This window comes from Pristiophorus japonicus, chromosome 2 (genome assembly GCF_044704955.1).
Source record: "Pristiophorus japonicus isolate sPriJap1 chromosome 2, sPriJap1.hap1, whole genome shotgun sequence".
Taxonomy (NCBI): Eukaryota; Metazoa; Chordata; class Chondrichthyes; family Pristiophoridae; genus Pristiophorus; species Pristiophorus japonicus.
This window is the reverse complement of record NC_091978.1, coordinates 17,350,288-17,377,123: the sequence shown is the minus strand read 5'-3', so window position 1 is coordinate 17,377,123 and position 26,836 is coordinate 17,350,288. Positions and strand designations below refer to the sequence as shown.

Here is a 26,836-nt window from a genome sequence, read left to right as displayed (position 1 = left end):
CTTCTACCGTCCTTTCAGGCAGCACGTTATAGATCATAACAACTCGCTGCGTAAAAATATTTCTCCTCATCACACCCGTGGTTATTTTGACAATTACCTCAAATGTGTGTGATTATTTTTAAATAAAAAGTACCGTAAAATTACTTTAATAATTCACTTTTTCAAGCAACTATCTCATTCTTTTTAATATAATTGGCTAGAGTTGTAATTTTGACTTTGTTGTGATAGTGTGAGACAGGCGATATTGATTTAGCCGCCCGTTATACTTCCTGCCTGATTTTGATTTCCATGGGAAGTCAAAATTACCTCCATGGACTGAGCTTCAATAGATATTGATGACAGAAAATTCCACACACTAACTACCAACTGGTTCACTAATGTTCTTTCTGCCATTCTTACCCGGTCTGGCCTATATGCGCCTCCAGACCCACAGCAATGTGATTGACTCTAAACTGGAAAGCCACTCAGCTAAGGGAAATTAGGGATGGGCAATAAAGATATATTTCTCAGCCATCCCTGTTATTCCTCTTGTGCGAGTCAGTGGGAACAATCTTATCACTACTGACATTGTCATAACCCTTCTTCCATTTGAAGATCTCTACAGGTCACTCCTTAACCTTCTCAACTCAAGAGAACACTGGAAAGTTATAAATTCTCAAATGTCTCTTTGTAACCGTAGCCTCATCCCCGTGAATCTTTTTTTTCTGTTTATTCACATTCACTGGATGTGGGCGTCGCAGGCAAGCCAGCATTTATAGCCCATCCCTAATTGCCCTTAGTTGAGTGGCTTTCCATGCCATTTCAGAGGGCACTTTAAAGTCAATCACATTGCTGTGGGTCTGGAGGCACATATAGACCAGACCGAGTAAGGGCGGCAGAAAGAACATTAGTGAACCAGTTGGGTTTTTCCAACAATTCAGTAGTTACATGGTTACCATAACTGATTTATTATTTACCATTTATTTAATGAACTGAATTTAAATTCCCCAGCTGTAATGGTGGGATTTGAACTCATGGGGATAACTAGGATTATTAATCCAGGCCTCTGGATCACTAGTCCAGTAACATCACCACTATGCTGCCGTTCCCCTATGCTGCACCTTTTCCATTTCTTTCTTCCTATTCTTCCTGCACACAATACTCCAACAGCGACCTAACTAAGGTCTTCTACAAAAATATATTGCATTTATATTGCGCCTTTCACGACCACTGGAAAGCGCTTTACAGCCAATAAGGTACTTTTGGAGTGTAGTCACTGTTGTAATGTAGGAAACACGGCAGCCAATTTGCTCACAGCAAGCTTCCACAAACAGCAATGTGCTAATGATCAGATAATCTGTTTTTTTAATGTTGATTGAGGGATAAAGATATTGGCTAGGACACCAGGGATAACCCTTCGAAATAGTGCCATGGGATATTTTACGTCCGCTTGAGAGAGTTTAACGTCTCATCCAAAAAACGGCACCTCTGACAGTGCAGTGCTCCCTCAGTACTGCACTGGAGTGTCAGCCTAGATTTTTTTTGTGCTCAAGTCTCTGGAGTGTGATTTGAACCCACAACCTGCTGACTCAGAAGGAGGGTGCTACCCACAGCTGATATAGAATGAAAAATGGGTAAATACATACCTCACCAAATATTGGCTCGTTTCAGGCTGTATGAGGGGAAGGAAAAGAAGCAGTATGAAGATTCGGTGCAAAAACTGTTTCGGACATTTAACATCCTGATGGAATCAACGCTGGAAGGCAATACTTTACTCATGCAGGTAAATACCTCTCCAGTCAACATAAGAAATAAGAGCAGGTGTAGACCATTCAGCCCGTCGGGTCTGTTCCCTCATTCACGACTGATCTTCGACCTCAACTCCACTTTCCCGCCCGATCCCTATAGCCCTTGATTCTCTTAATGCCCTCAAATCGATCGACCTCAGTCTTAAATATAATGACTGAGCATCCACATCCCCTCTGAGGTAGAGAATACCAAAGATTCACCACCCTCTGAGTGATGAAATTTCTCCTCATCTCAGTCCGAAACGGTTGACCCCTTATTCTGAGACTGTGACCCCTGGTTCTAGACTCCCTAGCCAGGGGAAACATCTTCCCTGCATCTACCCTGTTAATCCTTCTAAGAATTTTATATATTTCAATGAGAGGTCAAAAACTAGTAGCTAAAGGAATGTAATTTATTAATTTGCTAGATATTTACATGAAGGAGAAATGAATTTAAAGTAATGTGATAAATGTGAGGTTATCCACTTTGGTGGTAAAAACAGAGAGACAGACTATTATCTGAATGGTGACAGATTAGGAAAAGGGGAGGTGGAGACCTGGGTGTCATGGTACATCAGTCATTGAAGGTTGGCATGCAGGTACAGCAGGCGGTTAAGAAAGCAAATGGCATGTTGGCCTTCATAGCGAGGGGATTTGAGTACAGGGGCAGGGAGGTGTTGCTACAGTTGTATAGGGCCTTGGTGAGGCCACACCTGGAGTATTGTGTACAGTTTTGGTCTCCTAACTTGAGGAAGGACGTTCTTGCTATTGAGGGAGTGCAGCGAAGATTCACCAGACTGATTCCCGGGATGATGGGACTGACCTATCAAGAAAGACTGGATCAACTGGGCTTGTATTCACTGGAGTTCAGAAGAGTGAGAGGGGACCTCATAGAAATGTTTAAAATTCTGACGGGTTTGGACAGGTTGGATGCAGGAAGAATGTTCCCAATGTTGGGGAAGTCCAGAACCAGGGGTCACAGTCTAAGGATAAGGGGTAAGCCATTTAGGACCGAGATGAGGAGAAACTTCTTCACCCAGAGAGTGGTGAACCTGTGGAATTCTCTACCACAGAAAGTAGTTGAGGCCAATTCACTAAATATATTCAAAAGGGAGTTAGATGAAGTCCTTACTACTCGGGGGATCAAGGGGTATGGCGAGAAAGCAGGAAGGGGGTACTGAAGTTTCATGTTCAGCCATGAACTCATTGAATGGCGGTGCAGGCTAGAAGGGCTGAATGGCCTGCTCCTGCACCTATTTTCTATGTTTCTATGTTAATGCTGATAGGGTTAGATAAACTAGGGTGGGAGGAGGCTCGTGTGGAGCATAAACCAGTGGGCCAAATGGCCTGTTTGTGCTGAAAAATTCTATGTAATTCTATTCATAGTTCACCTTTTCCTAAGTAAATCACTTTGAAGTTTAAGCCTAAAATAAGGTCTGTGCTACTGCTTGACAAAGGCAGCGCAGAGGTCTAATGGAGGAATGGAATAATTCTAATAGCTAAAATAATGAATGGAATGGCCGTTACCAAGAGCTTAGCTGGATATTAAGGCTCGTGAAGATGCTCTCAAAGGGTATACAGAGTTGGGACTTACCTGTGAGAGCGATCGAAGAAATAGATCTGGACTAAGAACTAGTAGGGTGTTACAAGGATCAGTACTGGGGCCTCAACTATTTACAATCTATATTAGTGACTTGGATGAAGGGAGCGAATGTAATGCAGCCAAATTTGCTGACGATACAACGATAGGTTGGAAAGCAATTTGTGAGGAGGACACAAAGAATCTGGAAAGGGATATAGATAGATTAAGTGAGTGAGCAAAAATGTGACAGATGGAGTATAATGTGGGAAAATCTGAGGTTATCCACTTTGGTAGGAAGAATAAAAAAGCACATTTTTATTTAAATGGAGAGAGACTAGAAAATGCTGCGGTACAGAGGGATCTGGGGGTCTTCGTACATGAAATATAAAAAGTTAGCATGCAGGTACAGCAAGTAAATAGGAAGGCTAATGGAATGTTCGCCTTTATTGCAAGGGGGATGGAGTATAAAAGTAGGGCAGGCTTGCTACAACTATAGTTGGTGAGACCACACCTGGAGTACTGCGTACAGTTTTGGCCTCCTTATTTAAGGAGGGATATACTTGCATTGGAGTCAGTTCAGAGAAGGTTCAATAGGTTGATTCCTGAGATTTAAGGTAGTTATGGAAAAGGACAAGGATAGACTAGAAAGTTTGTGGTCAAGTTTCGTGCCGCGAGTCACGCCTGATTTCCACGCTCAAAACCGGTCCTAAAACTTACCTTGGTATTCTGCCCACTGCTGGAACGTTCCAGGCCCTTGGTGCAGTGCAGCACAAGCTGTGGGGGGGCGGAAAACAGTGCCAGGACCTGTGCACATGCACGCTAGAGTGTGCGCGCATGTGCAGTAGCCCCAGGTGCCCGCGGCTGTGTGGGAGGGGCCCGAAGCATGCCGCCCCTAGCCCTGGCCGAATGGGCTCACTGAGGCGGTGAAGATAGGGCTGGACCTCCCTCCTCGTGAGCTCCTCCTCCGGCTCTCGCCCCACCCCCTTCCTCCCCGCCCCCGTTCAGGTCCCGCTCCCTCCATGTCTTCGGCGGGGCCCGCCCACCCGGCATCTTGCTGGGGGTGGGCCCCGCCCAAAATCTTCGGGCCGGCTTCCTCTCGTTGGCCGGCCCCGTTCAGCCTCCCCCCTCCCTTCCTCTCCCCTCCCCCCTCCCTCCCTCTCCCCTCCCCTTCCCTCTCTCTTCCCCTCCCCCTTCCCTCTCTCTTCCCCTCCCTCTCCTCTCCTCTCCTCCCTCTCCTCTCCTCTTCTCACCTCCCTCCCTCTCCTCCTTCCCTCTCCTCTCCCCCCTCCCTCCCGCTCCTCCCCTCCCCTCCCTTTCCTCTCCCCTCCCTCCCTCTCCTCTCAACTCACTCTCCTCCTCCCTCCCTCCCTCCCTCTCCTCTCCCAGTAAAACAACCTCAGCCTATGCAGTAGTGGTTGAACAGCGCAGGAATCTGATGACTCATAAATTAATTGTATTCCCTCATTCGTTCTATTTCAGGGTGCATCGCTCAAGTACTTGCCGACAGTCTTGCAGGACGTTGCAGCGATATTTGATCCGGTCTTACTGAGGTAAGCCGCTATTCAGCGATAAAGTCAGCCGGGGCTGAGATCTCTCCTGATGTGTAATTGGATGGAGGCACTACAAAGGTCCCAACTCCAGTTCCTCAGTCTATGCTGAGTTTGACTATCTCATCGGGGGCGGCCACAGGACTCCAAAATTGGGCTGAAGGGGTGGAGGGGTGGGGTAGAGGGAAAGAGAATTGACCGAGTTATTGATCTTCCAGAAAGTGCGTGTCCATGCACGTCAGGTGAGGTCAGGTTCTGGGCTTGAATATGATGAGTCCTGCAGTTGAATTGCATGTCGACACTTGGGGGCAATTTGAATCTAACCCGCCCATTGGAAAACTGCCGGGTTTGGGTTTGTCCCTGGATTTTTTAATTCCGAGAAACAGCAGCTGGTATCGGCCCACTGTCCAGACGGACAGAATCGTGGGACGCAGGCAACGTAAAGAACCAACACCTCATCACTGACCCAACAGCAGAGGTCCCTGGCTCCGACCTCCCTCGACGACGTTGAGCAGCGCTCCACCCAATCCGCACAGGGCACGGACGATGTGACCACCTGCTCCACAGGTGGAAGGTGAGGGACGACCCGAAGTGCGACTGTGGCCGTGAGTCTCAGACCACGGAACACGGCCCATCAACCTGCCCTCTGAGATCTGTTGTGAGATCATTTCTCCACTCGGCATCTCAGGAAGCCATTGAATGGCTAGCCAAACTAGACATCCCATTATAAGCTTTTTCCGTCATACGAAACAGCAACTGGATTTACACCCTCCCCCCACCCACCCGATATTACTCTCCGTTGAAGAGTTAAAATTACCATCTTACTGAGGCTCGTACATGAGCAAAGACCTTGCCAAACAAATGAAAGGGGAGATGAGGAGACATTTTTTTTATGGAATAAATACATAAGAACATAAGAAATAAGAGCAGGAGTAGGACATTTGGCCCCCCAAGTTTGCTCTGCCATTCAATAAGATCATGGCTGATCTGATCTTGGCCTCAACTCCACTTTCCTGCCCGCTCCCCATAACCCTTGACTCCCTTTTCGCTCAAAAATCTGTCTATCTCCACCTTAAATATATTCAATGACCCAGCCTCCACAGCTCTCTGGGGTAGAGAATTCCACAGATTTACAACCCTCAGAGAAGAAATTCCTCCTCATCTCCGTTTTAAACGTGCGACCCCTTATTCTGAAACTATGTCCCCTAGTTCTAGATTCCCCCACGAGGGGAAACATCCTCTCTGAATCTACCCTTTCAAGCCCCCTCAGAATCGTATATGTTTCAATAAGATCACCTCTCATTCTTCTAAACTCCAATGAGTATAGGCCTAACCTGTTCAACCTTTCTTCATAAGCCAACCACTTCATCTCAGGAATAAACCTAGTGAACCTTTCTCTGAACTGCCCCCAAATATATCCTTTCTTAATTAAGAAGACCAAAACTGTACGCAGTACTCCAGGTGTGGTATCACCAATGAGTTGCTATGATCTGGAATGAAGTTTCTGAAACTGTTGTAGAAGCAGATCCAATGATAACATTTAAAAGGGAATTGGATATATACTTGAAAAGATTTTTTAAAAATTGCAGATCTATGGGGAAAGAGCAGGGGAGTGGGACTAATTGGATCACTCTTTCAAAGAGCTGGCACAGGCACAACGGGCCGAATGGCCTCCTTCTGTACTGTAAGATTCTATGATTCAGTGAGACCAGGCAGTGGGGGAGTCAAGTTAGAGGAAAGCTAAGTGTTTCCTAAAGCTGTGGGTGGTAATGGTGAAAGTTGACGTTAGTTTAAAAGCTGATGTGTTACACCCATAATCCACGGCTATCTGATGGGGCCTGTTGCTGTTTACCTACATACCCAACTTCTCCTCTCTCCCTCAGTTTATTCCTCCTTTCTCCCCTCGTCTCCTGAAGGTAGTTCCGTGAATAACAAAAGCCTTCGGTTCACGGCCCAAGTCAGAGTCCTTTCTCGCAAAAAAAGAGGGTAAAATTTGGTATGTCACCCCATTGACTCATAGAATTGTAGAACATTACAACACAGAAGGAGCCCATTTGGCCCATCGTATCTGTGCCGGTCGAAAAAGGGTTATCCAACCTAATCCCACCTTCCAGCAATAGAATCATTGCGGGTGGGATGGGTGGTGGGGGGGAGAGGGGAGCATTGCAGCTGTGGCCCGCTTCTGTTGTCTCACCCAACCTCCAGATTCAGGAGCATGTGCGAATGGGCAGTGATCAGGAGTTTGGTTTAGCCCCTCCCCAGTCAGGGGTCATTGATGTGCACATGTAGCTCCACCTCCCTCCCCCGCAAGCGTTCCTGTCGCTATGTGCACAGGAGAGGTGAGTTGCTTGTCCGGGAGATGTGTGCTGTTTCCACTGTTGCAGTGGGCACCACAGATGCTGAACAATGAATCATCAGCAGCAGTACAGCTTGTCCCACTGTTGAGTAGTAATTCTGCATTCACAATGGGTTTACAGTTTACCCAGCTACGACATGCACCAGCTAAGTGACAACAACAATAACTTGCATTTAGGTCACACCTTTAAAGTAGTAAAATATCCCAAGGCGCTTCACAGGAGTGTATCAGACAAAGTTTGACATCAAGCCACATAAGGAGACAGGCTTGGTCAAAGGAGGAAAGAGAGGTAGTGAGGCGGAGAGGTTTAGGCAGGGAGTTCCAGAGCCTAGTGCCCAAGCAGCTGAAGGCACGTCCGCCAATGTTGGAGCGATGGAAATCAGGAACGCGCAAGAAGCCTGAATCGGAGAAGCAGAGGGCTGTAGGACTGGAGGGGGTTTCAGAGATAGGGCGGAGTGAGGCCACGGAGGGATCTAAGCACAAGAATGATAGTCACGTGTTTGCTTTTATCTGGTGTCTGCTGTACTGCTAGGCGAACCATTGCTCAGGTCTGTGCAAGCTGCTCAGTACTCAGGAAGTATCAAGAGTTTTTTTTAACGTGAATTCTTGAGCTCCTTTAAAGTGCGGGATGTCAGCGCTTGGGAAATGGAGCACTTTCCATTCCATTCCAATCACCTCAATGTCAGTGCCGAGCACTCCCAGTTGAGGTCCAGTATGGTTAATAGAAAACGAGGTGCCCCTTTTAGTTTACCTCAGCATTGTGGTAAAAATTCTGATATCCCGGCTTCTGGAACTTGCCAGGAGTCCCTGTTGCAAAATGATGCACTCCCAGCTCATGACCGATTGGCCCGGAATTTGCGGCAGTACTAACGGCGGAGCTGCTAGCGCTCTTATTACTGTATATAACTGATAGCAAATCAGTTGTCAGTGATACCCTGCTCCTCCGCAGGGTGCGTTGTTGCAATCTTCACAGATGCAATCAACACAGAATCGGTGATTGATGTGAACTTCAACTTTTTACACACTATTCTCTCTGCAAAATGCATTGGAAAAGTTGAGCCTTGTTGAATGAGGTGTAACTGAGTTTTTAATGGCTCAACAACCTCTCTGGCCCCGAAAAATGTAGCTTTACAAGTGTGGAGTGTCAATGATTAAAAAAAATCCGTAGATTATTAAAGTAATAAAAACTCATTTAAAGTTTGTTTATGATACTTCAGCTTCTACCCTAATCCCATGTTAATGACCCAGTCTTTATCTATGTAAAATGATTTTTAAAAAGGGAATTATAACCAGTGCATTTTACTTCCTGGTTTGTTGTCTGTCAGAATGCTTCAATTTGATGGCTGCTCAGCCTACTTGATGACTTCACTGTTCTTGGACAACTCAGATCCCCTATAGATGGTGCCAGAATAAAATTGACGTCGTAATAGGGTAAATCGACACCACAGAGTCCGCTGAATCTTTGTGGGCAGCTTTCTTCGAGATCAGCAGAAAGCGCAGTCTTTTTGCCGCTGATCGTGAAATCTGGGCCATTAATGTCTTTTAAAGTTAATGGTGCATTGGAATTTAACCCCAACCTGGAAACACCACCCCCTATTGCATCAGTGTGGCATGTTAACCCCAGTGTCTCTCCCCCAACCTGGGAACAGCACCCCCTGCTGCATCAGTGTGGCATTTTACTCCACTATGCCTCATCCCCATCATGGGCACACCACCCCCTACTGCACCAGTGTGGCCTTTTAATCCCAGTGTCTCACCCCCAACCTGGGAACAGCAACCCCCACTGCATCAGTGTGGCATTTTAATCCCGTTGCCTCTCTCCCAATCTGGGAACAGCACCCCCTACTGCACCAGTGTGGCATTTTAACCACACGGTCCTTCTCCCAACCTGGGAACAGCAACCCCTACTGCATCAGTGTGCCATTCTAACCCACTGTGCCTCAACCACGAACCTGGGAACAGCACCCCCTACTGCATCAGTGTGGCATGTTAATCCCAGTGTCTCTCTCCCAACCTGGGAACAGCACCCCCTACTGCATCAGTGTGGCATGTTAACCCCAGTGTCTCTCCCCCAACCTGAGAACAGCACCCCCTACTGCATCAGTGTGGCATGTTAATCCCAGTGTGTCTCCCCCAACCTGGGAACAGCACCCCCTACTGCATCAGTGTGGCATGTTAATCCCAGTGTGTCTCCCCCAACCTGGGAACAGCACCCCCTACTGCATCAGTGTGGCATGTTAACCCCAGTGTCTCTCCCCCAACCTGGGAACAGCACCCCCTACTGCATCAGTGTGGCATGTTAATCCCAGTGTCTCTCTCCCAACCTGGGAACAGCACCCCCTACTGCATCAGTGTGGCATGTTAACCCCAGTGTCTCTCCCCCAACCTGAGAACAGCACCCCCTACTGCATCAGTGTGGCATGTTAATCCCAGTGTGTCTCTCCCAACCTGGGAACAGCACCCCCTACTGCATCAGTGTGGCATGTTAACCCCAGTGTCTCTCCCCCAACCTGGGAACAGCACCCCCTACTGCATCAGTGTGGCATTTTAACCCCAGTGTGTCTCCCCCAACCTGGGAACAACACCGCCGAATGCACCAGTGTGACTTATGGTTCCCAAAGCTCTCCACCACTGGGGATTTTCTTCACCTCATGTCTGGGTCTGTTATAAACTAATTGATTGCTATGATTAGTCAACAACCACATTATCATTGTGTCACACGACTATCGGGATGCGCGGTGAATTAGCTGGAACTTAGTCTTTTCTGGTCGATCAAACCCTATGTTCGATAAATAAATCAGGCGTAAGCTCACAGAAATATACTTCCCAATTTCTCGGGTGATTTGATGCCAAGTCATGTACAGTTTGAAGAAACTTTTGCGTTCTCAACTCAGGTTCATTGAAGACTGCGCTCTAAATAATTTATGCCAAAAAGCCCCACACTGGAGACCTTAGTTTTCTCAGGCCCAGCTAGACACGAATCCGTCTGACCTTTGTGTTATAATGTGCCAACTTCTTGAAATTAATATTTTTTCCCATTATATTATTCACTGCTGTGCCTAACTCTGTGTCTCTCATCAATTATGCAGCTCCTGAATTCACCTCCCTTTGATTAGATTGCCTTCACAGGCCAGTTCCAACCCTTCCAATTAACCCCACTAACCCCTGATATTTTCTTTTCAAGCGCTTCCTTTATTTAACTTTGTTTCTTTCTTTTTACTGAGTGCTTATGTTATTGGAACGGTAATCCAAAGAATGGGAGTTTAAAATCCCACCCCAGCAGCTTCAGCCTTTAAAAGAAACATCTAGAAATTTAAAAGCTAGTTTCAGTAAAAGTGACCATAAAGCTGTCAGATTGTCGTTAAAGCTCTATTGGTTTACTAGTGTCGTTGAGGGAAGGAAATCTGCCGTCCTTACTCTAGATGTGACTCCAGTCCCACACCAACGTACTTGACTCTTCACTGTCCTCTGAAGTAACGCAGCATATCACTTAATTTTATCAAACCTCCACCAATGGTTCAAGAAGGCGGCCCACCATCACCTTTGCAAGGGCAACTTGGAATAGACATTGAATGCCCACATTGCCCACATCCTGAGAATGAATTCAAAAGATATAATCTTCCTAGATTAGTATTGAATAATCATCAACATCCTGGAGATCACCATTGACCAGAAACTTAACAGGACCAGCCACATAAATACTGTGGCTACAAGAGTAGGTCAGAGGCTGGGTATTCTGCAGCGATTGACTCCCCAAAGCCTCTCCAGCATCTACAAGGCACAGTCAGGAGTGTGATAGGATACTCTCCACTTGCCTGGATGAGTGCAGCTCCAGCAACACTCAAGAAACGCGATACCATCCAGGTGATGGATGGGCTGCCAATCAAGCCATCTTAAACATTCACTCCACCACCAGTGCCCCCTCTACAAGATGCACTGCAGCAACTCGGCAAGGCTTCTTCAGCAGCTCCTCCCAAAACCGCGACCTCTAACCATCTAAAAGGACAAGTGCAGCAGGCCCATGGGAGCACCACCACTCCAAGTTCCCCTCCAAGTTACACACCATCCTGACTTGGAAATATATTACCCTTCCTTCATCATCACTGGATCAAAACCTTGGAACTCCCTCCCCAGCGACGCCCACATCCCAGGAACGCATTAAAAAAAATCACAAAGCCGTTGTCCTAATGAGGCCTAATCCTGTCAGAGGAGTTGACTCTTGCTGCAATAAGAGGAGGCACCAGCTATTGGTATCTCACCCAAATGCCCATTCTTGATGTGTGAGCTTAGATAGTGAGTGTCATCTGTTGGAGGGAATCAACTACGGCCAAGTATGGTCTTGTTCAACAAGACCCTTATATCTACAAATCCTCCAAGATAGCGATCAGGCTGGCTGACATTTCCCACCTCTGCTGTCCCCCAGCCCCCTCCTGCTTTCAGTTCTGTAGATTCTATGTAATGTTATGTACAATTTGGGAGTGTGTAACATTTGCAATTTAGTTTCCCTCTAAACTAGAATTAGCGTGAATTTTTGGCTCACTGTCTTACAGGACTGTGAGGGGAATATTTATCCAATTTGTTACCCTTATCAGCATCAGTACTCCCGTGTCAAATCAGCACAGCCAATTGTCCAATATGCCTCAGCTGCAGTTTGAGGTGAGCATCTCACCCTCCCATTGCACCAGTGTGTATTTTTACACTGCCCACATCGGCCTCTCTACGTGAGGTGAGCAATCCGTGCTAAATTAAAAGCTGTTTTATTCTGTGGGCTCGGACCCACGAGGAACTGGGTTGAAATGATCCAAACTCAATGCACATTAACCCTTACAGCCTGTAAATGACATAGGATATACGGCACAGAATCAGGCCATTCAGCCCAACCAATTCATGGCTAAAAGTAGCCTAAAACCAGCCTTTATGCTTCACTCAAGCTTCCTGTCTTTCCTCATCTAACTCTGTCAGCATAACCCTCTATTCTCTCCCCCCCATGTGGTTATCTAGTCTCCCCTTAAATACATCTATACTATTCGCTTCAACCACTCCCTGTGGTAGCGAGTTCCACATTCTCACCAGTCTCCAGGTAAAGAAGTTTCTTCTGAATTCCCTATTGGTTTTCTTGTTGACTATCTTATATTGATGGCCTCTAGTTATGCTCTTCCCCACAAGTGGAAACACTCTGTTTCTGTTATGTATTCTTAACCTGTAATTACCATGTCTAACCACCAGAGGGTTTATCCCCTGGAGTCCCAAGGGATCCCACAATCCCTTGGGAGCACCTGTATATAAGGAGGTCCCACAGGCTGGAGAGGCACTCAGATCTGCAATAAAGGACTACGGTCACACTTACTTTGAGCTTGCAGGATCTAGTCTGACTCTTTATCCAAGACACAACAGTTTCTACTCTACCGAAACCTTTCATAATTTTAAATACCTCTAATAGGTTACCCCTCAGCCTTCTTTTTTAAAGAGAAAAGAGATCCAGCCTCGTCATCCTTTCCTGATACGTATACCCTCACATTTCTGGTATCATCCTTGCAAATCTTCTCTGCACCCTCTCCAGTGCCTCTATATCCTTTTTATAATATGGCGACCAGAATTGTCCAAGTGTGCTCTAACCAAGATTCGATACAGGTTTAGCATAACTTCCCTACTTTTCAATTCAATCCCTCTAGAAATAAACCCTAGTGCCTAGTTTGCCTTTTTTATGGCCTTGTTAACCTGTGTCGCAACTTTTAGTGATGGGTGTATTTATACTCTGAGATCCGAAAGGGAAAGAGAGGATGCATCATCTCATCAATCCCCACTGGATTCTAAGCCCACCGCCACTTTCTCACGGCAATTAAGGATGGGCGGTAAATGTCGGCCTCACCAACAACACCCATATCCCGAGGATGATATAAAAGATCCCCGGCACTGTTTCGAAAGAGCAGGAGGGTTCTCCCCTGCAGCCTGGCCATTATTTATCTCTGAGCCAAATCATCATATATTCATTGAATATATTTAAGGTGGAGGTAGACAGATTTTTGAATGATAAGTGAGTCAAGGGTTATGGGAAGCAGGCCAGGGAAGTGGAGTTGAGGCCAAGATCAGATCAGCCATGATATTGAAGAGCGGAGCAGGTTTGAGGGGCCAAATGGCCTGCTCCTCCTCCTATTTCTTATGTTCTGATATCATTAAAAGAGATTATCTGGTCATTATCACACTGCTGTTTGTGGGAGTTTGCTGTGCGCAAATTGGCTGCCGTGTTTCCCACATCACAACAGTGACTAGACTTCAAAATTAATGAATTCGCTGTAAAGCGCTTTGGTACAATCCTGAAGTCGTGAAAGGCGCTATAGAAATGCACTTTCTTCTTTCTTTCCTTCGCTGAAAGAATCCAGATGTGAGTGATCAAGGTAAAAGTAGCATTAAGCTGACAGCCTTGAGAGGGGCCACAAGGTGACCGCTATGGTAAATAGACAAGTCGCGTGGTGCCAGAGTGAGCATTCTCCTCACGTTGAGGTAAAAAGAAAATGTGATAATGTTCCGTGATGAGCACATACTTGGCCAGAAATTACATTAGATAGACTTCCCAATGTTGTTGTAATCAGGATTCTGTTTATTCACTGCCAGATCTTTTAGACACATCTAATTAATATTCAGCGTTCTGTCGGATTATGCCTAGCTCATTAATATTTAACGCTCTCAAAATATGCTGACTTGCCCCCAATGTTTGCTCAGATTCCGCCGATGCCATCTCATGAATATTCAATTGCTTCTTTGCTAATGTGATATTTTTTTGTTTTGTTTTGTAGCCACTTGTTGCACGATTTCATCATGAACCTCCCTCCGGATCGACTGGTTAAACAGAAATTACAGTCAATGACAGCCATCGTCAACACGGAACTCTTTCAGAAGACAGGTAGGACCTGGGAACTCCTGACGTGTGCAGAGTCATGGGGCTCAGAGTGGTGAGCCACAAACAACGTCAATTTTTCTTTTGACCAAGGAACGTTACGGAATCACGCGGCACAGAAGGGGGCCATTCGGCCCCTCGTGCCAGTGCCGGCTCTTTGAAAGCTAAATAATACGTCCTGCTACCCCCATGCTCTTTCCCCATAGCCCTGAAAATATTTCCTTTTCAAGTATTTATCCAATTCCCTTTTTGAAAGTTACTATTGAATCTGCTCCCACCGCCCTTTCAGGCAGCGCGTTCCCGATCACAACAACTCGCTGCATAAAAAAAAATACAAATTTCCTCTCTGGTTCTTTTGCCAATTATCTTAAATCTGTGTTCTTTGGAAACAGTTTTTCCTTATTTATTCTTATCAAAACCCCTTATCATTTTGAACACCACTATAAAAATTGCTCCTTAGCCTTCTCTGCCATAAGGAGAACAATCACAGCTTTTTTAAGTCTCTCCAAATAACTGAAGTCCCTCACTCTGGTAAATGCATTGTCAGCTGTGGCTCAGTTGGTAGCAGTCTCGCCTCACTTAGAAGGTTGATTTTGTGCCGAAGTCCCACTCCAGAGATTTCAGCTCCATCTCTAAGCTGACTCCAATACTGAAGGAGTGCTGCACTGTCTTTTGATTGAGATATTAAACCGAGGCGCCATCTACCCTCTCAGGTAGACGTAAAAGATCCTATGGCACTATTTTAGGGAACTATCGGACAGTTATCCTCGGTGCCACGGATAATAGTTGTCCCTAATCCAACATGACTAACTGGTCCTCTGTTCTCATGGTCATTATTCTCACTGCTGTATTTTTGGGAGCTTGGTGTGCGCAATTTGGCTGCTGCGTTTCAAACATTACAACAGTGACTGCACTTCAAAAGTATTGGCTGTAAAGCGCTTTGGGACGTCCTGAGATGGTGAAAGGTGCTATGTAAATGCAATCTTTATTTTCTTTTAAAACTCCTCTGCAACCCCTCTAAATCCATGGGATTCCCCATCTATAGAATCATAGACAATTATGAAACAAAAGGAGGCCATTCGGCCCATCGTGTCCATGCCGGAGGATAAAGAGCTATCCCGCCTGATCCCACTTTCCAGCTCTAGGTCCGTAGCCCTGTAGGTTACGGCACTTCAAGTGCACATCCAGGTACTTTTTAAATGTGGTGAGGGTTTCTGCCCCAACCACCTTTTCAGTCAGTGAGTTCCAGACCCCCACCACCCTCTGGTTGATATTTTATTTCCTCATTTCCCCTCTAATCCTTCAACCAACCACTTTAAATATATGCCCCCTGGTTGACCTCTCTGCTAAGGGAAATAGGTCCTTCCTAGCCACTTTATCTGGGTTTTAATTTTATACACCTCAATTAAATCTCCTCTCAGCCTCCTCTGTTCCAAGCCTATCCAATCATTGCTCATAGCTAAAAATTTTCAGTCCAGGCAACATCCTCGTAAATCTCCTCTGTAACCTCTCTAGTGCAATCACATCTTTCCTGTAATGTGGTGACCAGAACTGCACACAGTACTCTAGCTGTGGCCTAACTAGTGATGTATACACCCAGAAAATGCTGGAAATATTAATTTTGTGTACAGTTCTAGCATAACTTCCCTGCTCTTATATTCCATGCCTCTATGACCTCCTTGCTGAATGTCATTATTATTAGGCTGTGGGCTTCTCCGAATGCTCAGTTGGTGCTAACATTGAGGGGGTAGGGGGAAAAAAGTAATTTAACGTTCTTGCTCCTAATCGTCAGGAGCACAACTGAAGGTTGACCATTTGTGTAAAGTACATGAGTATTTGAGCACTGTTGGTGTCAGTGAAAAGGTACACCGAACATAAGGACTCGGGGAGGAAATCAGTGGGGGAAAAAATAGTACGCCGGGAATTTCCTTGCGATTCGCCCGAACTCCCGCCTTAACACCAGCGTAACGTCGTTGGAAACGACATAAGCAGCTGGTTATGCCATGTGCGAGACCCCTTGGGGAAGAGTGACCATACTATGGTAGAATTCTTCATTAAGATGGAGAGTGACACAATTAATTCAGAGACTAGAGTCCTGAACTTAAAGAAAGTTAACTTCGATGGTATGAGACGTGAATTGACTAGGATAGACTGGCGAATGATACTTAAAAGGGTTGACGGTGGATAGGCAATGGCAAACATTTAAAGATCACATGGATGAACTTCAACAATTGTACGTCCCTGTCTGGTGTAAAAATAAAACCGGGAAGGTGGCTCAACCGTGGCGAACAAGGGAGATTAGGGATAGTGTTAAATCCAAGGGAGAGGCATATAAATTGGCCAGAAAAAGTAGCAAACCTGAGGACTAGGAGAAATTTTGAATTCAGCAGAGGAGGACAAAGGGTTTAATTAGGAGGGGGAAAATGGAGTATGAGAGTAAGTTTGCAGGGAACATAAAAACTGACTGCAAAAGTTTCTATAGATATGTGAAGAGAGAAAGATTAGTGAAGACAAACATAGGTCCCTTGCAGTCAGAATCAGGTGAATTTATAATGGGAAACAAAGAAATGGCAGACCAATTGAACAAATACTTTGGTTCTGTCTTCACGAAGGAAGACACAAATAACCTTCCGGAAATACGAGGGGACCGAGGGTCTAGAGTGAAGGAGGAACTGAAGGATATCCTTATTAGGCGGGAAATTGTGTTAGGGAAATTGATGGGATTGAAGGCCGATAAATCCCCGGGGCCTGATAGTCTGCATCCCAGAGTACTTAAGGAAGTGGCCCTAGAAATAGTGGATGCATTGGTGATCATTTTCCAACAGTCTATTGACTCTGGATCAGTTCCTATGGATTGGAGGGTAGCTAATGTAACCCCATTTTTAAAAAAGGAGGGAGAGAGAAAACAGGGAATTTAGACCGGTTAGCCTGACATCGGTAGTGGGGAAAATGTTGGAATCAATTATTAAAGATGTAATAGCAACGCATTTGGAAAGCAGTGACATGATCAGTCCAAGTCAGCATGGATTTATGAAAGGGAAATCATGCTTGACAAATCTTCTCGAATTTATTGTGGATGTAACTAGTAGAGTGGACAAGGGAGAACCAGTGGATGTGGTGTATTTGGACTTTCAAAAGGCTTTTGACAAGGTCCCACACAAGAGATTAGTGTGCAAAATTAAAGCACATGATATTGGGGGTAATGTATTAACGTGGATAGAAAACTGGTTGGCAGACAGAAAGCAAAGATTAGGAATAAACGGGTCCTTTTCAGAATGGCAGGCAGTGACTCGTGGGGTACCGCAAGGTTCAGTGCTGGGACCCCAGCTATTTACAATATACATTTGCAGATGACACTAAGCTGAGTGGCAGTGTGAGCTGTCAGGAGGATGCTAGGAGGCTGCAGGGTGACTTGGACATGTTAGGTGTGTGGGAAAATGTCTGGCAGATGCAGTATAATGTAGATAAATGTGAGGTTATCCACTTTGGTGGCAAAAACAGGAGGGCAGAATATTATCTGAATGGTGACAGATTAGGAAAAGGGGAGGTGCAATAGACCTGGGTGTCATGATACATCAGTCATTGAAAGTTGGTATGCAGGTACAGCAGGCGGTGAAGAAGGCAAATGGCATGTTGGCCTTCATAGCGAGAGGATTTGAGTATAGGAGCAGGGAGGTCTTACTGCTGTTGTACAGGGCCTTGGTGCGGCCACACCTTGAACATTGGTCTCCTAATCTAAGGAAGGGCATTCTTGCTATTGAGGGAATGCAGCGAAGGTTCACCAGACTGATTCCAGGGATGACAGGACTGACATATGAAGAAAGACTGGATCGACTAGGCTTATATTCACTGGAATTTAGAAGAATGAGAGGGTATCTCATCGAAACATGTAAAATTCTGACGGGATTGGACAGGTTAGATGCAGGAAGAATGTTCCCGATGTTGGGGAAGTCCAGAACCAGGGGTCACAGACTAAGGATAAGTGGTAAGCCATTTAGGACCGAGATGAGGAGAAACTTCTTCACTCAGAGAATTGTGAACCTGTGAAATTCTCTACCACAGAAAGTTATCGAGGCCAGTTCGTTAGATATATTCAAAAGGGAATTAGATGTGATCCATACGGCTAAAGAGATCAAGGGTTATGGAGAGAAAGCAGGAATGGGGTAGCTAAGTTGCATGATCAGCCATGATCATATTGAATGATAGTGCAGGCTCGAAGGGCCGAATGGCCTACTCCTTGACCTATTTTCTATGTTTCACCAGGATTTCTGCCCAACTTGCGGGGGGAGATCAGGAGAACGCCAACAATATTCTACCCCATGATTTTTTTATTCATTCTTTTAGTGTCGCTGACAAGGCCAGCATTTTTTGCCCATTCCCTAGTTCTGCATGAGAAGGTGGTGGTGAACCGCCTTCTTCTTGAACCGCTGCAGTTCGTGTGGTGATGGTACTCCCACAGTGCTGTTAGGGAGGGAGTTCCAGTAATATTACCCAGCGACCATGACGGAACGGCCGATATATGTTCAAGTCAGGATGGTGTGTGACTTGGAGGGGAATGTGGAGGTGATGGTGTTCCCATGCGCCTGCTGCCCATGTTTTTCTAGGTGGTAGAGATCGTGGGTTTGGGAGGTGCTGCCAAAGAAGTCTTGGTGAGTTTCTGCAGTGCATCTTGTAAACAGTACACACTGCAGCCACAGTGCGCCAATGGTGGTGGGAATCAATGTTTATATGTATTGAAATGATTACTTTATCTGGAGAAAAAAACATTCAGGACAATTTTGTAAATGGAAATTAGTAGCATGAAACTAGTTGGGCTGAGGAAAATCCTCAATGTAAGGCAGAAATACTACTGCAGATGGCTGACAGGCTATAAACTGCAAGAGAAAAATCCCTGAGATAAAGAGCAATCTAACTGAATAAAGCTCTTGATGAATTTTCAATGCCATCTCCATTTTCAGAGGCTGGAGTCGGTAATGGAAACTCGACAAAGTGAGTGAGATAAGATGATTTCTTGTTGATAGGAGGCATTTTCTCTTGCAGGACACAGAACTGTCAGCTGGCTGCAAAATCCCTATTTTGTTTTTGCCAATTTCTTCTCTTCCTAAGGGACTAGTTCACACTGTGATAATATTCTTAAGATACCAGCCTCTCTCCAAAAGTCCCTGTTTCTATACACCGTGAATCCGCATAGTGAGTATTGGCAGACTATTGGGAGGAGATTTCATCACCTAGCCCTGACTCACTATGCCACTTGAGAACCGAGGTCATTTAGTTCCCTCCAGCCTTCTCTGCCATTCAATGAGATCATGGCTAATTTGCGACCTAACTCCATATACCTGCCTTTGCCCCATATCCCTTAATATCTTTGGCTAACAAAAAGCTAACAATCTCAGATTTAAAACTGAACAACTGATCCTACATCAACTGCAATTAGCAGAAGAGAGTTCCAAACTTCTACCACCCTTTGTTAGTAGAAGTGCCTCCTAATTTCACTCATGAAAGGCCTGACTCTAATTTGTAGGCTATGTCCCCGAGTCCTAGACTCTCTAAACAGTGGAAATAGTTTCTCTCTATCAACCTTATCAGTTCCCCTTAATATCTTGAAAGCTTCGATCAAATAACCCCTTAACCTTCTAAATTCCATGGACTACAATCCTAATTTGTTTAATCCCACTTTGTAATTTAACCCTTGGAGTCCAGGTATTATTCTGGTAAACGTACGCTGCACTCCCTCTATGGCCAATGTATCCTTCTTAAGATGTGGTGCCCAGAACTGCTCACAGTACTTCAGGTGTGGTCTAACCAGGGCTTTGTACAGCTGCAGCATAACTTCTAGCCCTTGTATTCTAGTCCTCCAGATATAAAGGTCAGCATTCCATTCGCCTTAGTGGGGAGTCTATCATAGTGTGGGACTGGAGTCACTGGGTAAAGATGGCTGCTTTCATTTCCCTGAAGAGAATTAGTGAACAGTTGTGTTTTTATGTCAATCAGGCGGTTGTTTTTTTCAAATAATTAACTTTATTGACAGGATTTAAACTGACAACTTCTGGGTTGCTAATCGAGCATCGCAACCATTACGCTACCTTAAATCTTGATCAGTAAAAGCAGCATGCTATAGAAGGAGCTCAGCGATCCCACAACCAACGGATCAGGTCAAAGCTCTGCAGCCATGCCACATCCGGTCGTGAATGGCGATGGACAATTAAGCAACTAACAGGAGGAGGAGGCTCCATGAGGATGTAATGAATAGGGTGGATAAAGGGGAACCAGTGGATGTGGTGTATTTGGACTTCCAGAATGCATTTGACAAGGTGCCACATAAAAGGCTAGCACAAGATAAAAATTCACGGGGTTGGGGGTAATATATTAGCATGGATAGAGGATTGGCTAACTAACAGAAAACAGAGAGTCGGGATAAATAGTTAATTCTCTGGATGGCAACCAGTAACTAGTGGGGTGCCGCAGGGATCAGTGCTGGGACCCCAACTAGTTACAATATATATTACCGACTTGGAAGAAGGGACTGAGTGTAATGTAGCCAAGTTTGCTGACGATACAAAGATGGGAGGAAAAGCAATGTGTGAGGAGGACACACAAAATCTGCAAAAGGACATAACAGGCTAAATGAGTGGGCAAAAATTTGGCAGATGGAGTATAATGTTGGAAAGTGTGAGGTCATGCACTTTGGCAGAAAAAAATCAAAGAGCAAGTTATTATTTAAATGGAGAAAGATTGCAAAGTGTCGCAGTACAGCGGGACCTGGGGGTACTTGTGCATGAAACACAAAAGGATAGTATGCAGGTACAGCAAGTGATCAGGAAGGCCAATGGTATCTTGGCCTTTATTGCAAAGAGGATGGAGTATAAAAGCAGGGAAGGCTTACTACAGCTATATAAGGTATTGGTGAGGCCGCACTGGAATACTGCGTGCAGTTTTGGTTTCCATATTTAGGAAAGGATATACTTGCTTTGGAGGCAGTTCAGAGAAGGTTCACTCGGTTGATTCCGGAGATGAGGGGGTTGCCTTATGAGGAAAGGTTGAGTAGGTTGGGCCTCTACTCATTGGAATTCAGAAGAATGAGAGGTGATCTTATCGAAACGTATAAGATTATGAGAGGGCTTGACAAAGTGGATGCAGAGAGGATGTTTCACGCAAAGGGGAAACTAAAATTAGGGGACATAGTCTCAGAATAAGGGGCCGCCCATTTAAAACAGAGATGAAGAGAAATTTCTTCTCTCAGAGGGTTTAAATCTGTGGAATTTGCTGCCTCAGAGAGCTGTGGAAGCTGGGACATTGAATAAATTTAAGACATAAATAGACAGTTTCTTAAATGATAAGGGGTTATGGGGAGCGGACAGGAAAATGGACCTGAATCTATGATCAGATCGGCCATGATCTTATTGAATGGTGGAGCAAGCTCGAGGGGCTGTATGGCCTACTTCTGCTCCTATTTCTTATGTTCTTATGAACATCCCCATCCTCAATGTGAGTGTAGAAAGGAAACTTTATTACTTATATGCTTAGTGTTCAACCTGACCTGGGAGTGCAATAACAACACAACTTGTATATATATATAGCGCCGTTAACATAATAAAATGTCCCAAGATCTCACAGGAATGTCATCAAACAAAATTTTATACCAGCCCATATAAGGAGATATTGGGACAGGTGACCAAAGGTCAAAGAGGTAGTTTTTAAGGCGCGGCTTAGAGGAGGAGAGAGAAGTGGAGGGGCGGAGAGGTTTAGGGAGAGAATTTCAGAGCTTGGGGCCTAGAAGTTGAAGGCACGGCCGCCAATAATGGAGCGATGAAAATCATGGATGCAAAAGAGACCAGAATTGGAGGACCGCAGAGATCTCGGAGGACCATGGAGCTGGAGGAGTTTGCAGCGATAGGGAGGGGGAGGGGTCATAGGGCGTCACCAGACCAGGAGCCAATGTAGGTCAGCGAGCACAGGGGTGATGGGTGAACGGGACTTGGTGCGAGATACGGGCAGCAAAGTTTTGGATGAACCCATGACGTGGCAGTGCTTGACAGCATGGTGTAGAGGGAGAAGGAAATATAAACCTGAAAGAAAGTAAGCCGGAGCTCAGTATTTTTCTATATTTAGCCTGTTTGTTAATATTTCACTCCCCTCCCCTCCCTAGTATCACCCTCCTCATTCATCCACAGGACAGCCATTCTGAAATATTTCAACATATTTTTACACCCGAATTATTCACAAAAATACGCCAGCACAACCACAGATTTTCATCTTTGGCTCCTTTTCACTTTGCACCTATAATAATCTTGTGACAATCACACCTTTTAACAATAAGAAACTTCAAAGGACGGCCTGTGACTAGCACTGTAAACATTAGAATTAAAGACACCACATGGACACCTAGGCCACAGAGCTCTGTTATTTTGTGTACAAGTATCTGAATGTGTGAGGGTTCAAGAGGAAAGTTGTGTCTTAAACATTGCACTGATGCTGGTAGAACCCTGTTGACATTGCTGATGAAGAAAGAAAGTTAGAAATTGCATTGCTATAGCGTCTTTCATGACCTCAGGATGACCCAAAGTGCTTTACAGCCAATGAAGTATTTTGAAGTGTAGCCACTGATGTAATGCAGCAGCCAATTTGTGCACAGCACTGTGATAACCTAAGAACTTAAGAATTAGGAGCAGGAGTAGGCCATTCGGCCCCTTGAGCCTGCTCACCATTCAATACGATCATGGCTGATCTACCTCAATTCCACTTTCCTGCACTATCCCCATATCCCTTGATTCCCTTAATATCTAAAAATCTATCGATCTCTGTCTTGAATATATTCATTGAGCCTCCACAGCCCTCTGAGGTAGAGAATTCCAAAGATTCACCACCCTCAGTGAAGAAATTTCTCCTCATCTCAGTCCTAAATTGCCAACCACTTATCTGAGACTGTGACCCCTGGTTCTAGACTCCCCAGACAGGGGAAACAACCTCCCTGTTACTCTGTCAAGCCCTGTAAGAATTTTGTATGTTTCAATGAGATCACCACGCATTCTTCTAAACTCCAGAGAATATAGGCCTAGTCTACTCAATCTCTCCTCATAGGACAATCTCCCCATCCCAGGAACCTTCGTTGCACTCCCTCAATGGCAAGTATATCCTTCCTTGCATGAGGAGACCAAAACTGTACACAATACTCCAGGTGCTGTCTCACCAATTGCAGTCTTTACACTTATACGCAAATCCTCTTGGAGTAAAGACCATTTGCTTTCTTAATTGCTTGCTGCACCTGCATGTTAACTTTCAGTGATTTGTGTACACCCAGTTCCCTCTGAACAGGAAGATTTCCCAATCTCTGACCATTTAAAAATGATGACCAGACAATCTGTTTTAGTGGTGAAGGTTGAAGGACAACTGTTAACCAGAACACCAAAGAGAATTCACTACTTCTTTGAAATAGTGCCATGGGGTTATTTACGTCCACCTGAGAGGGCAGATGGGGCATCAGTTTAACGTCTTATCCTCTGACTGTACTGCACTCACTCGGTATAATCTCGTTGGAAGTGCCGTCCCACACAGGTTTTCCCGGCAAAACTACTGCAGCTCCAAGGAAATTTCTAATCTACACTTGAAACCTATGGGACGTATTCTCGACTTTTAATAACAACAACAACTTGTACTTATATAGTGCCTTTAACATAGTAAAACGTCCCAAGACGCTTCACAGGAGTGTTATGAAACAAAATTTGCCACCGAGCCACATAAGGAGATATTAGGGCATTAAGATATTAGAGCTTGGTCAAAGAGGTAGGTTTTAAGGACTGTCTTAAAGGTGGAGAGAGGTAATGGGCTGGAGAACTTTAGGCAGGGAATACGAGAGCTTGGGGCCTAAACAGCTGAAGGCACCGCCACCAATGTGAGTCAACAGAGTCAGCGTGGTTTTATGAAAGGGAAATCATGTTTGACAAATTTGCTGGAATTCTTTGAGGATGTACTGAGCAGGATGGATAAGGGGGAACCAGTGGATTTGGTGTATTTGGTTTTCCAGAAGGCATTCGATAAGGTGCCACATGAGAGGTTAGTGCACAAGATAAAAGTTCACGGAGTTGGCGGTGATATATTACCATGGATAGAGGATTGGCTAACTAACAGAAAACAGAGAGTCGGGATAAATGGGTCATTCTCGGGTTGGCAATCAGTAAATAGTGGGGTGCCGCAGGGTTCAGTGCTGGGACCCCAACTATTTGCAATCTATATTAATGACTTGGATGAAGGGACTGAGTGTAATGTAGCCAAGTTTGCTGATGATATAAAGATGGGTGGGGAAGCAAATTGTGAGGAGGACACAAATAATCTGTAAAGCGATATAGACAGGCTAAGTGAGTGGGCAAACATTTGGCAGATGGAATATAATATGGGAAAATGTGAGGTTATCCACTTTGGCAGAAATAATAGAAAAGCAATTTAAATGGAGAAAAATTGCAAAGTGCTGCAGTACAGAGGGACCTGGGGGTCCTTGTACATGAAACACAAAATGTTTGTATGCAGGTACGGCAAGTAATCAGGAAGGCAAATGGAATGTTGGCCTTTATTGCAAGGGGGGGATAGAGTATAAAAGTAGAGAAGTCCTTCTACAACTGTACAGGGTATTGGTGAGGCCACACCTGGAGTACTGCGTACAGTTTTGGTCTCCGTATATAAAAAGGATATACTTGCATTGGAGGCTGTTCAGAGAAGGTTCATTAGGTTGATTCCGGAGATGAGGGGGTTGATTTATGAGGCTAGGTTGAGTAGGTTGGGCCTATACTCATTGGAGTTCAGAAGAATGAGAGGTGATCTTATTGAAACTTATAAGATAATGAGGGGGCTTGACAAGGTGGATGCAGTGAGGATATATCCACTCATAGGGGAAACTAAAACTAGGGGACATAGTCTTAGAATAAGGGGCCGCCCATTTAAAACTGAGATGAGGAGGAATTTCTTTTCTCAGACGGTTGTATATCTATGGAATTCTCAGCCCCAGAGAACCGTGGAGGCTGGGTCATTGAATATATTTAAGGCGGAGATAGACAGATTTTTGAGCGATAAGGGAGTAAAGGATTATGGGGAGCGGGCAGGAGGTGGAGCTGAGTCCAGGATCAGATCAGTCATAATCTTATTGAATGGCAGAGCAGGCTCGAGGGGCCAAATGGCCTACTGCTGGTCCTATTTTTTATGTTGTTATATTCTTATGTTCTAATGGTAGGGCAAAGTAAATTGGGAATACATAAGATGCCAGAATCTGGAGAAGCGCAGAGATAGAAACATAGAAAATAGGTGCAGGAGTAGGCCATTCCACACTTCGAGCCTGCACCGCCATTCAATGAGTTCATGGCTGAACATGCAACTTCAGTACCCCATTCCTGCTTTCTCGCCATACCTCTTGATCCCCCTAGTAGTAAGGACTACATCTAACTCCTTTTTGAATATATTTAGTGAATTGGCCGCAACAACTTTCTGTGGCAGAGAATTCCACAGGTTCACCACTCTCTGGGTGAAGAAGTTTCTCCTCATCTCAGTCCTAAATGGCTTACCCCTTATCCTTCGACTGTGACCCCTGGTTCTGGACTTCCCCAACAGTAGGAACATTCTTCCTGCATCTAACCTGTCTAACCCCGTCAGAATTTTAAACGTTTGTATGAGATCCCCTCTCATTCTTCTGAACTCCAGTGAATACAAGCCCAGTTGACCCAGTCATTCTTGATATGTCAGTCCCGCCATCCCAGGAATCAGTCTGGTGAATCTTCGCTGTACTCCCTCAATAGCAAGAATGTCCTTCCTCAAGTTAGGAGACCAAAACTGCACACAATACTCCAGATGTGGCCTCACTAAGGCCCTGTACAACTGTAGTAATACCTCCCTGCCTCTGTACTCAAATCCCCTCGTTATGAAGGCCAACATGCCATTTGCTTTCTTAACCGCCTGCTGTACCTGCATGCCAACCTTCAATGACTGATGTACCATGACACCCAGGTCTCGTTGCACCTCCCCTTTTCCTAATCTGTCACCATTCAGATAATAGTCTGTCTCTCTGTTTTTACCACCAAAGTGGATAACCTCACATTTATCCACATTATACTTCATCTGCCATGCATTTGCCCACTCACCTAACCTATCCAAGTCACTCTGCAGCCTCAGAGCATCCTCCTCGCAGCTCACACTGTTACCCAACTTAGTGTCATCCGCAAATTTGGAGATACTACATTTAATCCCCTCATCTAAATCATTAATGTACAGTGTAAACAGCTGGGGCCCCAGCACAGAACCTTGCGGTACCCCACTAGTCACTGCCTGCCATTCTGAAAAGTCCCCATTTACTCCTACTCTTTGCTTCCTGTCTGACAACCAGTTCTCAATCCACATCAGCACACTACCCCCAATCCCATGTGCTTTAATTTTGCACACTAATCTCAGAAGGTTGTGGGACGAGAAGTTTACAGAGATAGTGAGGAGTGAGGGCATGGATGGATTTGAAAACAAAGAAGGGAATTTTAAACTTGAGGCATTGTTGGACTGGAAACCAATGTAGGTCAGCAAGCACAGGGGTGATGGGTGAATGGGACCTGACATGAGTATGTTATACTCCTGCGGCGAAGACCGGGGCCTCTTGCGGTGACGACCTGGACCTGGCGATCGCCTCTCCCCACCATCCCCTAGCGGCGATCGGAACACCTCCAG

At 45.2% G+C, this 26,836-nt stretch overlaps 1 protein-coding gene across 3 annotated transcripts in view; it reads left to right on the top strand.

The window, feature by feature from the left end:
* Positions 1-26,836, top strand: part of LOC139236054 (dedicator of cytokinesis protein 2-like) — a 1,544,097-nt gene that overhangs the window by 514,229 nt on the left and 1,003,032 nt on the right. For all 3 annotated transcript variants that reach the window (XM_070866795.1, XM_070866794.1, XM_070866796.1), the window contains 3 exons: positions 1,651-1,762; positions 4,828-4,898; positions 14,046-14,152. In XM_070866795.1, coding sequence (XP_070722896.1) covers positions 1,651-1,762; positions 4,828-4,898; positions 14,046-14,152 — 290 coding nt within the window. The remainder of the gene's footprint in view (positions 1-1,650; positions 1,763-4,827; positions 4,899-14,045; positions 14,153-26,836) is intronic.